The sequence below is a fragment of the Bicyclus anynana genome, chromosome 9 (assembly GCF_947172395.1).
Source record: "Bicyclus anynana chromosome 9, ilBicAnyn1.1, whole genome shotgun sequence".
NCBI classification, from domain to species: Eukaryota; Metazoa; Arthropoda; class Insecta; order Lepidoptera; family Nymphalidae; genus Bicyclus; species Bicyclus anynana.
The window spans coordinates 16590240-16607923 of NC_069091.1; the positions used below are offsets into that span (position 1 = coordinate 16590240).

At 35.3% G+C, this 17684-nt stretch overlaps 1 protein-coding gene across 1 annotated transcript; it reads right to left on the minus strand.

Annotated features, from left to right (window-relative positions):
• Positions 1-2710: 2710 nt before the first annotated feature.
• LOC112043663 (ELAV-like protein 1) lies at positions 2711-9192 on the minus strand. Its single transcript, XM_024079175.2, has one exon. It carries the CDS (start codon positions 8815-8817, stop codon positions 7732-7734), a length of 1086 nt encoding a protein of 361 aa, XP_023934943.1. The 5' UTR covers positions 8818-9192; the 3' UTR covers positions 2711-7731.
• Between the last annotated feature and the right edge of the window lie 8492 nt (positions 9193-17684).

Below are 17684 nucleotides of genomic sequence, written 5' to 3' on the forward strand. Positions count from 1 at the left end.
CCGGAGGGTGTGGGGTCGAATCCGGTCCGGGACATGCACCTACAAATTTTCAGTTGTGTGCATTTTAAAAATTTAAATATCGCGTGTCTCAAACGGTGAAGGAAAACATCGTGAGGAAACCTGCATACCAGATAATTTTCTTAATTCTCTGCGTGTGTGAAGTCTGCCAATCCGCATTGGGTCAGCGTGGTGGAATATTAGCCTAACCCCTCTCATTCTGAGAGGAGATTTGAGCTCAGTAGTGAGCTGAATATCGGTTAATGATGATGATGATGACTTTTTACCAACGAGCAAATTAGTTATGAGGACAAATTAAAGAATAATAAGCAGATAAAGGGCACGGAACACGACGATATCGTAGCCGTTCCAAATACAAATTCAAAAGCTAATAGGTACATTGTCGAATTAGTATGACATGAAGCGTCGCATCAGTAATTTTCAATATTTTAAAAACTATTCACAATGACTAAAGAAAAGTAAGAGTACCTACTTTTAATTGATTAATATTAATTTTATTTGGCCGAATGGTTTTGTTTGCCATTAGAGACATAAGACATAGGTACTTTTGTTTGCCCGAAACTTAGACGCCTTGATACGAGTGTCACAAGTATTGATTTTCATAATTTTATTTACCATACCATTTATTAGACACAACATTTATAAAAGCCATAATAGACATAGATTTATGACATAAGACATAGACTTTATGAAACAATTAATTTATGCCATAATAATAATTAAACATAATATTTTAACGCCATAATGAATAGTTTTCGAATCTTTTCGCTCAGATACGTCGACGGAGTCCCACTTCGCGAGGCTCCTATATATCGGTGGTTTAAAAAAATAAAAAAGGCCTTTTATAGCCTTCGTAGTTATTTTATATTTCCAAAATAACTCTAATAATAATAACTTATCAGGGAATGATTATGCCAAAAATGCAATCACTAAAATTTTCGTGTTTGTATATTCGATAAAGAAACAAAAACTACTCGACGGATTTTAACGAAACTTGGTACTCTTGTTCTTCATGCTCCTGGTCAGGTTATTGTATACTTTTCATCACGTTACAATCAATAGCAGCAGAGCAGTAAAGAGAAATGTTGGGAAAACAGGAGAAGTTACTCCATTTTTTAAGCTACCGTCGCGTGTGCAGCCCTAATGGGTAGGATAGGGTAGCGTAGGAGTAGGATAAAATAGGGTAGGGGTAGTTGAAAGTTTACATCGCCTTTCACGCGGACGAAGTCGCGGGCGTCCGCTAGTTAATAATATAAGTAACATGGTGTTGTGAGTTATATTACTTTGTATGAATACCAAAACACTGGAACAAAAATAATTATTAAGCGCCTGCCAGATTTAGAAAAGGGTTAGAATGAAAATAGAAGCAGGTAGTCTACCTACCTAGGTAGGTAAGTAAGTACCTACTGTGATTTTTGTATATACATACCTACTTACCTACGTCAGAAAACTCGCTTCGTCGTCCCCATTCAGCTTCACTATTCACGTCGAGCTCTATTCGTCGAAGGTTTCCTTCATTCAGCTTTTGATAGTGCGCTAGAAAGCACTACTTAAAACAAGTCAAAAGACTATAGCAAAATGTATGCAGTTTTAAGTCAACATTCGAATGCATAATTATACGTAATGCATAATGTATTAGAAAACTGCACCCTCATTTCGTCATATGTACGAAAATAAACAAAACTTTTTAATTTTACGAAATTAAAGCTGCACATGGTATATTTTAATGCAAAATTTGACCTACTTTTATCTACACGAGGTCTGGCGTGGGTCAAAAAACCCAAATCTACAATTTGGACAACCCTCTATCTATTGCAGCGTAGACTGGGTTCGTTGACCTCAAATTGGGGTGACATGGCTACATTCACCCTTCGCTACACTGTTCCCCAACAAAAGTGGCCGACGGAGTATTACTCATTTTCCTATTCGATTTATCTTAAAAATCAAATAGGATCGTAAAAATATTTTACCAAATACTAGCAGACACCAACGACTCTGTTCGTATGAAATTCTGTTGTATTTTTTTTAACAATCTCATCTTGATAAAACAGAGCTTACATAAGTAGGTATATGTTTCCAGACTTCTTTTAATGTACCTACTTAATAGAAATCCGATCAGTAGCTCTAGCACTCACAGACAAGAATATTGAAAATCGGTTTTGTTCTTCTTCTAAAGCTACATTTTGATTTTTGATATTTTACAAACAATCGATTTCTGCTGTACATAATAGAAATCACTTCCTATGGTTCTTCTGCCTGCAAATAAATTCTCAGAAATCGTTATAATTCTGACAGAAACTTGTGATCAACACGTGCGTACATTTGGCCGATCGATCGATAAAATCGCCAGAACAAGGTATCTACTAAAGTTCAGTAAAAAGTATTTATCCAGAAATCAGGATTAGGTAAAACATTGTTTTGCCAATCTAGAACTCATTGTAGGCGGAATGAATGTTGATTTCAAAATTAACTCAGTCTTAATAATTTGACTGGAAAAAAGAACTAACCATTAGTTAATTACTAAATGGTTAATTCTATTTTTTAGAGAGATGATTTCACAATACATAGAGAATATTAAATTAATGTCAAAATCACAGTTAAGTTTTTATTAGGGTACCTATTACCAAATGTTAAGAGTTGGTAGAGTTTAAGATCTTGACTCTTGAAATGAGAGGGTGTTTAAAATAAAAGATTATTATTAGTACATTATTGCTAATGTCGATATTTAATGTCTATATCATTATGCCCTACTCAGATTACATTCGTTGACATTTTCAAGATTAATGTATTGTAAGCCAAACATTCAAAACATTTTGTCGGCGATTTTGTACTCTGTCTTACAATGCTACCTACGTCCTAGGCCAAACCTTACGATACCCAAACCTGCCCAGAAAAAAAAAATTAAACAAAAGCTATTAAATGTAAGAGATAAATAAACACTTAAAATTGAATAATGTTAGTCGTAAACTGATATTATACTAAAACACAAATAAATAGCACGAAAAACTAAGAGCAAAACAATAAAATTATGGGACAGGTGTGTTTGCCATACATTTTCCACTTGGGTTTCAGCCATTTCAACAAATGTGGCCAGCACTTTCATAAAAATGGCTAATTCCTTAAAGCAGAAATGTTGATGACTGCAAAAAACATTGGCGTGAACTTTCTTTAACTGTGCTTGATCATTCGTTTTTATAAGCATGTAGATTTCAAGTCAGGGACAACACAACACTAACTATGCTATTTTCAATTCGTTGCTTATAATATTTTGGACGATATTTTTATTTTAGTTTGAGCATCACATTAATATTTATTTTTTATTCAAGATTGATATAAATTGAGGTTCTATATACCTACATTATTCGAGTTAAATATTATAATTTCTTAGGTTGGTTAAATTCGAGAGCATATTTAATTGAGGTGTCACAGAATTACCAATATGGCATTTTTATGATTTTTCAAGAGTTTCATTTTTAATGATAAAAAATGATGCTAAATCAGTTGTACAGAAACCAGCTTTCCTTAGAAATGTGGAGATATTTGGATACAATCAAATAACAATAATGACACTTGTATTATATCACTATTACTTCTATCTATGGCTAATATAAACCATAACAGGCTATATCTGTACATTGAATATACTATATTTCTTAAAGTAACTCAATAATGTTTATGAATTTATGACCTCTCCATCTAATTCACAGCAGCACATAAAAACCGATTATGCGCTGTCAGTATAGAGCAATTGGTCAAATTTTGATAGGTTTTCAATGTCATCAGCATAAGATTAAAATGTTTAAAATCAAGAATTAATAAAATGATAATAAAAAATAAAAATAATCAATTAAAAATGTATGCATTATGTATGAAAGAATAATCGTAGTTATTTTAATAATACCATTTTCAAATTATATGATTTTTTAAAAGAGCAACTGTCGAGTTTCTTACCAGGTCTTCTCAGCAGAACAGCTGGTAGTCATTATAAATAGTCAACCTTCATGTTTTAACAGTCGACATCAACCCATATTCGGCTCACTGCTGAGCTCGAGTCTCCTCTCAGAATGAGAGGGGTTAGGCCAATAGTCCACCACGCTGGCCCAATGCGAATTGGCAGACTTCACACACGCAGAGAATTAAGATAATTCTCTGGTATGCAGGTTTCCTCACGATGTTTTCCTTCACCGATTGAGACACGTAATATTTAATTTCTTAAAATGCACACAACTGAAAAGTTGGAGGTGCATGCCCCGGACCGGATTCGAACCCACACCCTCCGGAATCGGAGGCAGAGGTCATATCCACTGGGCTATCACGGCTCAACAAGTTTTAACAGTGCTTGTACTTTATATGTACTTCTAATGTACTTGAAATAAATGAATATTGATTTTATTTTTCAAATGGCTGCCACTGAAAGCTATCTCTGCAGCTACCTGCAGCTTTCTGCTAAGTGGGAGACCTTTAGTTGGTCAGTGCGTTTTTTTTTTATTGTGTTAAGTTTTACTGGCCAAGTAAAAATAATAAATAATTTTCTTTCTTTATTTTAATACCTTTTAAATTAATAGTGTAGTAAACTACCGCCCAAAACATTAAAAGCAAAAACTATTGCGAGATACACATAAAATTATATGTATTTGTGACTAGTTATGTACACACCATATGTTATTGTTACTTTTATGTGTGCTTCATAATTTTTTTTTTCATTACTTACAATTAAACACCACACCAACATAATTTTAAACCAAATCCTAAACTATGATTTAAATTACAGAACACAGTTCTTTTATTATTTTAAATACTTAATGTACTTAAAGATTTAACGTTGCGCAAAATTATAACTGACTAGTTCAATGAATTTAAGTACTTTAAATAAATAATAATTATTATTTAATCTTAATGAAACATTTATCCTTATCAGTATAATCCTTTTAAACACACATCAGTTATATTGCTTGTTAGTTTATTTGTTTTTATTTGTTCACACAATCAATTTAAATTCAATAAGTCTGTCAATTATTCACAAACATAATAATAGGTCATAGTGACTAAATATGTAATAACTGTATGAATATTTATGTTTTAAGCTAATTAATATATTGAATTAAAATTACATAACCATGGCAAGACAATCAGAATCGGCAACATAACTGATGAATGCTAAACATTAGAAATTATAAAATACTTAATACGAAATGCATTTTAAGCCCCATTCATTTAATATGAGAGTTTCTGACCTCAACAGTTCTTTTCAATGATATGCGTTTATTGTTTATCTAGAAATAATTTAGCTATGTAGACATCAAACTACTAAACATGTATATTCGTGTTAGATACATAAGAGAAAGCCTCAGAGGGAATCTCCAAGGAGTAAGGGTATAAAGGTTGAATTACAGATTAATGTATACTGAACTAATTTTGAACTTACACTAATACAATATATTAATTATAACATCAAAAGAAATCTATATAATAACTAGTACTATTCACTAATACGATAATAAATTATTAATTATACATTACTTAAATGTAGTAATAAATAGTGATTATACAATCAAAATGAATTAGAGAGACAATATCATTAATGTCAAATTGTTAAAGATAATCGCATGTCAATTTCTCAAAATGTCATCAGTCAATTGCCAAGTTGTAATGCTCTGCATCAATACACTACAAAAGCATGTGAATTAGGTAGACATTAGAAATAGCTGTTTCTTTATTCAGAAATTGCTAATATCTAGAAGTCCTCACAAAATTTAAACAAATAAGATATTGCTTGAAGCAAATATTTGAGATGATCACCTCCAAATAATTTTTAACTTGACTCCTACCGTTACCTTATAAATTGTGTATGCGCAAATAGAATGCATCATATCAAAGATTCCAAAACTTCATTAATTTTCATTTATTAAAATGTTGATCAAATATATTTTTACGTCATGGTCCTTAAACATAATGATTTTGATTTGAGATTTATAGGTTCCTGATTTGATTATTCAAATAATATTCTAACCATAGATGGTAATTTTTGTAAATAAAAGATTGCAATTTATATTTTAATTACATAGAATATATTACATGGCTCTAAGATAACAATTTTCATACAACTTAATTATGATTTTGTGCATGAGTCAAGCTCCTGATTATATCATTAATAAGTCGTCAGTTAGTAATGATAGATCGTTATTGATTGTACAGAAATGTATCTAGGGAAATTATAATGCAATTATGAAAATGTTTACTAGTGTTTTAAATCAGTCACATTCATCTTTGGTAGACTACAAACACATTCAGTGTACAATAAAGAAATATAATATATAAAAATTTATTATTGCTGGGTTACTATGTTTCATGAATAAATAGATGTATTAATTGCACTGGTATTTTTAATATATTTTTTCTTTATATTTTTACTTATAGTAAAATTTTAATATTGCACTGAAAGTCAATGTAAAAATAAATAGAATATATTATTTTATTCTGTGGTAATGATCTATCATCAGTGGGACATAATTTATTACTAATAATAACATAGTACTTTGTGTAACAAAAAAATACAGATTCATTGCCATTTCTTTTTTCTAAGATTACATGATTGGCAATATAGCATTAGGTATATTATTACTTGAATGTTGTCACTGGATTCAAGTAAAATGTATTATTATATAAAGATAGAATTACAGACTGTAAATGGTGTTATAATTAAAAATTAATTAAATACATTTAACTATATTATATTATCTTGGATTATATTTTATTTAATTATTGAATGCTTCACATTAATTTTCTTTGTAAAGTCTGTACTCCTATGTTGCCTGTACCAAATAGTCATTATTAATACAAAATACGATCTTATTTTTAAACTATTAATATTTTTTTACCTATAATTAGGACATTTAACATGGATGATTAGTATCAGACTAAATATTGACACCCCTTTTACAAAGTTAGGTAATATAAATGCTGGCACATTATGACCTAGTTAATCAACTGTATTATTTGTATAAAAAGAGATTGGCAAACTATTAAAGGAGATTGGCAAAATAGAAATTTGATTTGGCCCACTTTAAAAAAAATTCTATGGACTAGAATAAAATATTTTTAATTTTATCGAATTTTTTTGTCAGGGTAAAAAAAAAGAAAACAATATAAATTCTGAATATTGTTCACAATGATTAATTTCTAATTGATGGTTGATACTTTACAAATAAAAACATGTTTAGTTATAATAAATACCCTGTCATTTTATGCTATGTCACTTACATCATCAAAATGTATAACATAATACAAGCTGATGAAACATACAAGCAGTTTTCAGCTATACTTAAATGATTCTGTCCACAGATGTTCATAATATTGGGCCTAATCTCACCAATACATCCTTTATACATTATAAAAGCCCATTCAGTAAATTATGGACTTATAATTAAATTGTCTGAGAATGCCTAGCTTAATAGACAAGATAAAGAAGTCAGTTATGAAACTAATTCAATTTGTGTCATTATACATTTGAGTTTTGTTGTGATGTTAATTTATCCTGTGATGAGATGTTGTTTGTACTTTAGTCATGAACACTGGGTAAAAATTGGTGTCATGTCATGATTTGCATCACTGTCATAGTCAATACTGTGATTATTTCATCTGATGACAAACCATGACAGGGTAATGATCAACATTTTGCATTAACTACAATTTATTGACTAGAGTTTGAAGAGTTTAGGATTTACTTTTGTTGGTTTTGAAGCTGACCTGCAGCACTTGTCCGTTGAGTTGGTAGCCATTCAGTGATTGAATAGCCACCACAGCCTCGTCATAGTTTGTCATGGTCACAAAACCATAACCCTTGCATTTATTGGTGGTGGGATCTCTTATGATTTTAACGCTCTGGACGGCTCCGAAGGGGCCAAACAGTTGCCAAAGAATACTCTCTTCTGTATCAGCCCCGATGTTGTAAACAAAAATGCACCAACCTGAGCCCCCGAGGGCAGCACCCTGCACCATAGGATCCGCCAACGGTGAGTATCTCTGGAGACCTTTGTTAATAGCAAGCAGTGCCTTACCAGCTGGCCCTAGAAAACGACGCACTGTGGGTGGAGCAGCTAAATAGGTCGCAAGTGAAGGAAGTGCTTTGTTCTGGTTGCTCGGGTTGTTAGCACACTTGACAGTCATGGGTCCGGTGCCGCCGGGCGGTATAGTGCCGTTCAACTCACGTATGGCCGTCTCCGCCTCGATCCGCTGGTCGTACCGAATGAACGCGACGCCTCTCGAAGGGCCCTGCAGACCCTGCTCCTCCATGCCGCCTTGCAGCAGGTGCCCGACATTCATGTTCTCGTGTAAGATGCGCGAACTGATTATCGAGCCGTACGGGCTGAAGAGCTTCTCCAAATCCTGCTGTGTCATGTGCTTCGGGAGACCGGACACGTAGAGGTTGGCACCTTTGATGGCGTCCGAGCTGGGGCGGGCGTAAGATACTTTGATGATTTTATTTTGTAATCTGAGCCCATTGAGTGTGTTGACCGCTTTCTCGGCGTCTTCTGTCTTGTGGTAGTTTACGAACGCGTACCCCAAGCTCTGGCCGTTGAGGATGTGGTCGGGGAACACGGTCACTTTGTCTCGTATTAACTTGCAGCTTTCGACTTCGCCCACGCTCGAGAATAGAGACCGAATCTCCTCCTGGGTCATCGTTTGGGGCAAATAATTTACTATTAAATTAGTCTTCGATTCATTATTGCACGGTTGAACCTTACTACCATTTTGAGTAGGCTGATTTGCGTTTACGGCATCGAGTGAATTGGCCATCATTTTCGCTAAAATGTTTTTACCGATTACGGGAAAATATCACTGAGGTTAATTTTGAAGTATCAAAACAGTTAAATCTCTAATAAGATCATAGACCCGTCACACGTAATATGAACTTCAGCTCGCGTTGGTTGAAAGCATATGCAAGGAAAGAAAATCAATAAGATGCTGTTCACTCTCGTACTTATCCCGTTTTACGTTGCACGGTGCCAAGTCCGATGAATCAAAACGTAAGCAGGAACACAAATAAACGTTAGTTTATTAGATATAATAGAAAATATTAAAGTAAAGTGAAAAGGAAATCAACCAAAAATCTATGCGACTTGCGACCTATTCTCGTAAATTCATTTCTTTCACTTCACTTTCTTTTTTAAAATGTTGCCACAAGTACACATGTTTTGAAACTCCCGATGGGAAGATGAAATTTATTTAGCTACTCCTCATTCATATATTTTAAAACAACATTTACTCAAAGAACCATTTTTTTTATTCCTTCAAAACTATTATTATAAGTAATCGAACTAAAAAATTTAAACTAATAACAGTTATTTTTCCAGCGTTTAGGAATTTGTTCTAGCGAAAAACTTTATACTCAATAAGTAAAACAGGTATTGATTGGCTTTCGATCTTTATTAAACTAAACGTTTTAAAAAAATAGGTTACAATATTTAATTACACAGATAAGTAGATGAAACTTTACGTGGTGTCATTTATGGGAAAGCTTGGGTCCCTTTATATTGGGAAATATACTACAGGTAGCAACACTTTAACAGTTGTACCAATCGTCATATTGCCAACACAATAAAGATTACATGGAGTATTTACAAAGACTGATATTAACCTGGAGTATAAATAAAATAAAGTTATTCGACGCTTGTTTTAATTTAAAATACTTTTTCTTATTTTATAAACATCTACATACTTGATTTTATTATTTTTTGTCTTAATAATTAAAAAAAAAAAAATTATAGAGGTATATTTTTTGCTTAAACTGAACGTATTTATTGCATGAGGAAATAAAATAGGCGGGTTATTTCAATAATTTAAAAATCGAAAATCGAAGTAACGAAAACTACTATTTGATTAATAAATAAAAGGAAATATTATAATTCTATGTATTATTAATTATATATATTTAGACTTTATTCACTATCGTTATGTTCGTTATCTGCTTATTTTGTAAAAGTAAGATTATTAATTTGTGCTATTGCTATTTATTTTGATCAGTAAGTGGGAGTTTCAATAAACAAGCTCATATTTTTTAAATTCGCCATCTAGACACACTTTGTAAAGTTACAACTGAATCAACTAATTAACATTAACCTAGAAACAAGATAAACCCAATATAGAAAATTCTCTGGTATGCAGGTTTCCTCACGATGTTTTTCCTTCACCGACTGAGACACGTGATATTTAATTTCACACAACTGAAAAGTTGGAGGTGCATGCCCTGGACCGGATTCGAACCCACAGCCTCCGGAATCGGAGGCAGAGGTCATATCCACTGGGCTATCACGGCTCTTCTTAGGTAGGTTCTTCTTAGAATTAAGACGGAACTGGCATTAAATCGTGCTAACTGCCTCTAAATTATTTCTCTTTCTTTTCTATTTCTTCGCTTCTCATCAATATATTCCGGAGCATTCCGTATAGCTGCCATTTGCCTTCGCTGGACAGCATACGTGCAATCAGGCTGCCCGAGTCCAAGGGGCCATACTCTCTCTGTGCCACCCCTCTCAGGTACCTACCTCTGACTGATCTGACTGACATGGTAACTTCCTTAATGATTTTGTATGTAGTAGGTATCTCTCTCCGCGTCGTGTTCCTTATTGCTGAGGGTCGTGACCCCTACCACATATTCACGACTTTTTTCCGCACGATGTCACGCCTTGCGACTCGGCTTTTCGCGACTTTGTACTTTTATATCGAGAGTGGTGCGGATCTGATCTGACCAACGCATCGGGCTACGTCCTCGAAGTCTCTTCCGTTCCACTTTGTCAGTGATAACAAGTTTCTCTGAGTTATGTCCTTCTCTCCTGACAATGTGACCGAAGTACTCGAGGATCCTCTGAAGACAGGTGGTGGAAAGTCTTTTCGAGATGTTGAGTTGTTTCAACATCTCCTGACTGCATTGATTCTATGCGCTGTCCACGAAATACATTTTAATTCTTCGCCAGCACCAGATCTCGAAGGCGTCTATGCGATGCCGATCAGCTGATTTGATAGTCCATGTCTCAGCTGCATATGTGAATATTGGAAAGATTAGAGTCCGGACAAGGCGCATTTTGGTGTTTAAATAGATGTTCCTGTCTTTCCAAATCTTATGCAGTAGAGACATGACACTTTCAGTCATCCTAATCCTCCTGCGAATTTCCATCTCACATGATTGTTTTTGTTATATTGGAACCCAGATATATGAAATTTTGAACTATTTCCAGATTCAATGAGCCAGTGAGTTGTAATTTTTTGGGGTGATCAACTATCGATTATGTAGTATCATTAACAGCCTATTTTCATAACCCACTACTAACAAGGCCAGGCCTCCCTCCTTAAAAGACAGGGGTATGTAGCTGAGGCTCACCACACTGACCAATGCGGGTTGGCGGGCGTAGGGTGACAATGTTAAACTCATTAAGAACAACTATCAGATGTCTTTGTGATCACATAACATGGTTTCAACGAAATTACATTACCAGCGTAGCCAGGCGTGAGCGAAGCGAGCCGTTGTCTTCGGCCTCGCACTAAACATTTCTGAAAATCTACTGGTTCGAATTGGATCAAGTGTTTTTTGAAATAATTATGAAAATTAAGTTTGGTGAAGTCTTTTTAAATGCTGCCTTTTTCATCCAAATCGGTTTAGCAGTTTTAAAGTTATTCCAGAGCTACATATATGTATACAAACACACAGACACTCTCGTAAAATAGTCATGATTTTTGAAAAACGGGTTGTATAGTCTAGCAAGTTCGTTGAGAAACACTCCTATGATATGCGGGCGACAGGGGTAAAGACTGCTGGTTTTTCATTCATCGCTACACGCCCCCTCGGCCCACGCAAAACATCGGGAGTGTTACGAACGAAGTTGGTAAGCTATAATCAATATCTTCCTTACTAAGTACTAGCGTATGTCTGCAACTTTGTCTGCCTGAAATTCAGTTTTTCACAAACCCTAAATAGTAAATAGTCTATATGTTGCTCAGTAACGTCCTCTTTCTACAGTGAAAGTCCCACTAAAATAGGTTCAGCAGTTTTAGATTAGCCCGAGGAAACAGACAGACAGAGAAAATAAAAGAAACAGTTCGATTTTGATGGTTAGTTTTGAGTAAATAACTATTACAGGCTAAGTATTGAGAAATCATAGTTCAAGTCATAGACAGACACTTCAATTTTATCATCATCATCATCATCATTATCAACCCATACTCGGCTCACTGCTGAGTTCGAGTCTCCTCTCAGAATGAAAGGGATCAGGCCAATTGTCCACCACGCTGGCCCACACACGCAGATAATTAAGAAAATTCTCTGGTATGCAGGTTTCCTCACGATGTTTTTACTTCACCGTTTAAGACACTTTATCCCAGTGGATAAAGTGTCTTAAACTGGGCTATTACGGCTCAATTCAATTTTATAATATTTGATTTATTACGACAAAGTAGTAGGACGTTAAAAAAACTGCGCTAGTGATGTCGTCAAAACAGATCGCCATTGCTTATCCTGTTAGATGTTAGTCAATCAATTGTTTCAAGCACAATGTACCGCGTCTGTCGCAAGCCGCACTCGGCCGTACTCCGGCCCGGTGCGCGTGCACCGAGAACGCACCGACAACGACCCCGCTTGTACCGTACGAACTGAGCGTGGTGTAAAATATAAGCGACTAACGGGCCCGGTCAAGCTTCGCTTTGACTTATGTGTACTTCTTCCCTATCCCTACTCTACACTACTCTACCCCTAACCTACCCCTACACTTTTTGCTTTTCCCGGCAATTTTTCTAATTTCTCTCATCTTTTAAACCTTCACTATACCTCCACGAACATATCAAGATCAAGATAAAATAAATCCATTCAGCCGTTCTCGAGTTTTAGCGAGACTAACGAACACCAATTCATTTATTTATTTATAGATTGTGACTCATTTTTCTTCTACACCACCGTACTTAGTGTCTTACACCCATATTTCCCATTCCCGGACCGGAAATAGAGTGATATAAGTTACAACCCATAATACTCGCTGATAATGTTGTTTTCCATTGGTAGAAAAAATTTTAAAATCAGTCCAGTAGATTCATAACATATTCATAACCAACAAACTCAGCCAACAAATAATAATAATCAATAAAATCTTATCTCTTTAAAATATCAGTTTAAGTAGCAGAGGCTACGCGGTTTCACTCGCATAGTTTTTGTTCCCGTTGAAATACGGGGATAAAATGTAGCCTATGTTTCTCACTGTTAATGTAGTTTCCATTGGTTAAAAAAATCGGTCCAGTGGCTTTGGAGAAAATACAACAAACAAACTCTCACTCCCATTTGTAATATAAGTAAGTATAGATTTAATCTACATGATTTATCATTTGTTATCGACAATCTACGTGTGTATTTTCTATGCATTTATCTACAATTTACATATCAACGAGATACCCATTAATAATACAACGTCAAAAAGATTTTATTCTGTGATGATTACATTACTGTAGAGCAATAACTAATAAAGCCGTGATAGAGCTGTGATAGCCCAATGAATTTATGATCTCTGCCTCCGATTCCGGAGTTCATGGGTTCGAATCCGATCGGGGCATGCACTTCCAACTTTTTAGTTTTGTGCATTTTAAGAAATTAAATATCACGTGTCTCAAACGGTGAAGGAAAACATCGTGAGGAAACCTACATACCAGAGAATTTTCTTAATTCTCTGCGTGTGTGAAGTCAATGCCCATGCGCATTGGACCAGCGCGGTGGACTATTGGCCTAACCCCTCTCATTGTAAAAGGAGACTCGAGTGCAGCAATGAGCCGAATATGGGCTGATAATGATGAGAGTAATAAAGATTTAATATTGAGCTTAAAATAAAAACTCAAGAGATTCGAAGTAATACACGTAGCCAGTCTGAAATTCAGCGCACTACAAACTCAGCCAAGTATTTTTCATCAATACCTACCATTATTATTATTTCTTTTTTTTATCATTTACAAATTAGCCCTTGGCTACAATCTCACCCGATGGTAAGTGATGATGCAGTCTAAGATGGAAGCGGACTAATTTGTTAGGAGAAGGATGACAATCCACATCTCTTTTGGTTTCTACACGACATCGTAGCGGAACGCTAAATCGCTTGGCGGTACGTCTTTGTCGGTAGGGTGGTAACTAACCGCGGCTGAAGCCTTCTATCAGCCAATAACAATGTAATTAAGCATAACTACAAACTAACAAAATATATATTTTTGCGGATATCTTACTTGACACGCTAAGAGTTCGTAACTTAGACCAAAAGAGAACCAGAGCCAGTGAGTCAGCTCTATTGTGACGTACTGAGTGCGATCACATCCGCTATCTATGACACTCAGTAAATATTTTGCATTTCCGTCATAGTAGTTTCTAATACTACTACGGTTAGGAAAGTGCGTAGGTTCATAATTTATTTAAATTAAGACGCAAACTGTCTCTTCGCCCCAGTAATTAGTTCTATATGGCTTCGGATCACGAGATCTTGGATTCGAGTCTTGGGTCGGATTTTGAATCTTTCATTCTAAAAAAATTCTCAGTAAAATTCTTATCCCGGTTTTGGGTTAAGAATTTTAAGAAACGGTAGTGCTATATCCTCGTTTCGAGAGGGAAGTGGGAATTCTTATTTAAAAAATATTGCAAATATCGTTTTTTTTTGTTTAAAAAAGAAGGTATTATACTCCTTTCTAAGCGACAAGCTTGTTCTAAGAATCGGCAAGTTCTAACGCATGGGATGATAGCCGATCGCTCGGATTTGAGTGCGGCCCATTGAGCCGTGGAGTATTGATCTATTGAGGCTTGTATAGCTACTTAACTCGTAAGAGTGTCAAAATTAAAAAGGTTAGGAACCATTGCTTTAGGTCAGAGGTTCCCAAACTTTTTTCATCATAGACCGGTGGACTACTAAATTTTTACCCAAAAACCGACAAAAAAATGTGAAGATTAGATCTAACTATTTGCGTTGCGGCTAAACCAACAGCCACCACGAATTAACAGTTTTTGAATAAAAAAGAGTGAAAATTGAATAAGTTAATTAACTGTGCTATGAGTGGATTTCAAAAAAGTAAAGCTGGCCAATCATAAAGTGGTCGGGTTTTTATATACTATTTAATTATATTTTTTGATATCTACGTACAGAACAAGGAAACAAATCACACTCATTTCATATAGAAAAGTCCCTATCTATACATATGCTCTCTAGCTTATAATATATACATATCATAATCTATACATATGCTATTAGCTTTATAATATTTATATTATAAAGCTAAAGAGTTTGTTTGTTTGATTGAACACGGTAATCTCAGGACTACTGGTTCGATTTGAATTCTTTCAGTGTTAGATAGCCCATTTATCGAGAAAGGCTATAGGCTATAAATAATCCCCGTATTCCTACGGGAACGGGAACCACGCGGGTGAAACCGCGCGGCGTCAGCTAGTTTGCTATAAAACTATTAAGAAAGCAAATACAATTTCGTAGACCTCTATTTGTGTAGATCCCAATCGAGTATCCCGTGGACTAGACCACTTTGGGAATCAATGCTACAGAAGATGGAAGGAAGGGCCCACGACCGTAGGCAGATAATTATGATAAGGCTTTGTAATGAGGGCACTCTTGAAATTCGCTTGCGGTTGCAACTCACTCAATGTTCCGATCCTTTGTTGTGTGAGTCACATTGTTTCATGTACAAACAACGCCTGGCTCGACATGAATAAACTGTGTTTTTTAAACTCCTTTGTTCTTTGAAAATATTTTTTATATAATAAAGAGGGATGTTATTAGATACGTGTGACTGTAGAGCCTAGACGGATGTTCCTAGATATCAATTTTAGTTTGTGTGGAATGAAGCTTGGATCGAGAAAACTTAGTTACGTTTAAAGAATACTAGGTATGTATGGTCTAAACAAAAAATATTATCTAATTATTATATTTGACTCTGGAACGATCATTTCATATTAATAATATTTTAAGAAACACATAAAAAGGTAAATGACGGCTTAACGTGTTCTCTAAAGCATGCTGGTTTACTTAATACTTAATACCAAATTCATGGTGTAATACTGATCAACACTATAACCACCTATAACTTTGGGCTCAGTAGCGTAGCTAGGCAGTGGGTGAAATGGGCGCTCGCCTTTGGTCTTGTACTACGATCCTAGCGAGAACTTGCGGGACTTCGGACAAGGATGGCCAGTGAATAACTTGTAGGGAGTAATGGACGGCCCTGGAAAAATGCAAAGAGCGAATACCGGGCTCGCCCCCTCCCCATGATTCGCCCTGAATTACTGTGAGGTCGGGGGGCATGGGAGGTGGTGGGTTTACTACCCACGGAACCTAACTAGTCTTTGTGACTTCAGATCACGAGGACCTGGGTTAAAGTCCTAGGTCATCGAATCAGCGACTTCCTGTGACTTACAGGACTTGTGATGACTAACAGGCAGGTAGTGCCATGTCGACTGCGCATTCGTTTTGATTCATCAAAATCAGAATTATTTGTATGGGAATATAAACAAATTTTACGTGGAAGTAATCGCGGGCGTCCGCTAGTGTTGAGTGGTTAAAGTTCATTGTCGAAGGCTGGTCACTGGCCAGTATGTAGGTATATAGGACACGCGATAATTATGTGTCACAACGTTGATAACGGGTTTTTATTTAAATAACACACATTTTTATACACTGTTTGTTGCTAATATTTACGAGGTTTTATTTGTTCACTGAGAGGATTTAGGTAGACATAACCAACTTCCCCCATTATATTTATAGTATCAAAAAGTTAATGTTTAACTTTCTCGTTGGTCTAATAGTTGTGGCTTCAAACTATTCTATGAAACACCGAGATTTTCTTTCTAGAAATTTTCAGTACAACTTTTAGCTCGGAATTGAGAAGTTGTTGTTACATCCCCATGCTTTCGAGAGCACGTAATGACGTCGGTCACAGCCAATATCATTAACATCTGATAGTAATCGTTAAATATTCGAAAACATTATAAATCTAAGCACGCCAATCCGCTATAGGTAGAGTAGCGTGGTCTAAGCTGCTCCATTTATCCCCTATTAGGATGGAGACCTGGTTCATTAGTAGGTAAGCTGATAATGATGATCTAATAATAAGAGCTGTGGCGTAGCTTGCCCTGTATCAAATTAGTTGGGGGGGCCAATAGACGAGCGGCAAATCCCGAAAAATCTCTTAGTTTTTGAGTTACCCCTCTTTCTCCACAAAGTAAAATTGGTCCTCAAATGTTTGTTGTACACATGATGTTTACAACAAACATTTGAAGACCAATTTTTGTTGTTCGAGTATTGGAACATTGAAATACACAAAGAAAATGCTTATTTTTTTATTAATTCAATAAAATTTTTAGGAAAAACAAAAGATTGACGTTTGTAATTTCTGAAGTGAAACTCTTTAAGTAGTATTTTATACGTTTTTTTTTTCGAAAAGCACCAGATTAAGTGAGATTGTACATTTTGCTAATTTTTGCTTTCATTCGTAAGGGGCCTCTGTAGTCCGGGCCCCATATAATTGATCCGGCGATAGCTACGCCCCTGGTTAAGGGGGTATTTGTGCTTGTGATCTTGCGTCAATTTGTCTAAAACTTATCAATAATTGCGTAGGCGTGTTCAAAATATTATTGTACATTGCCAACATACTCT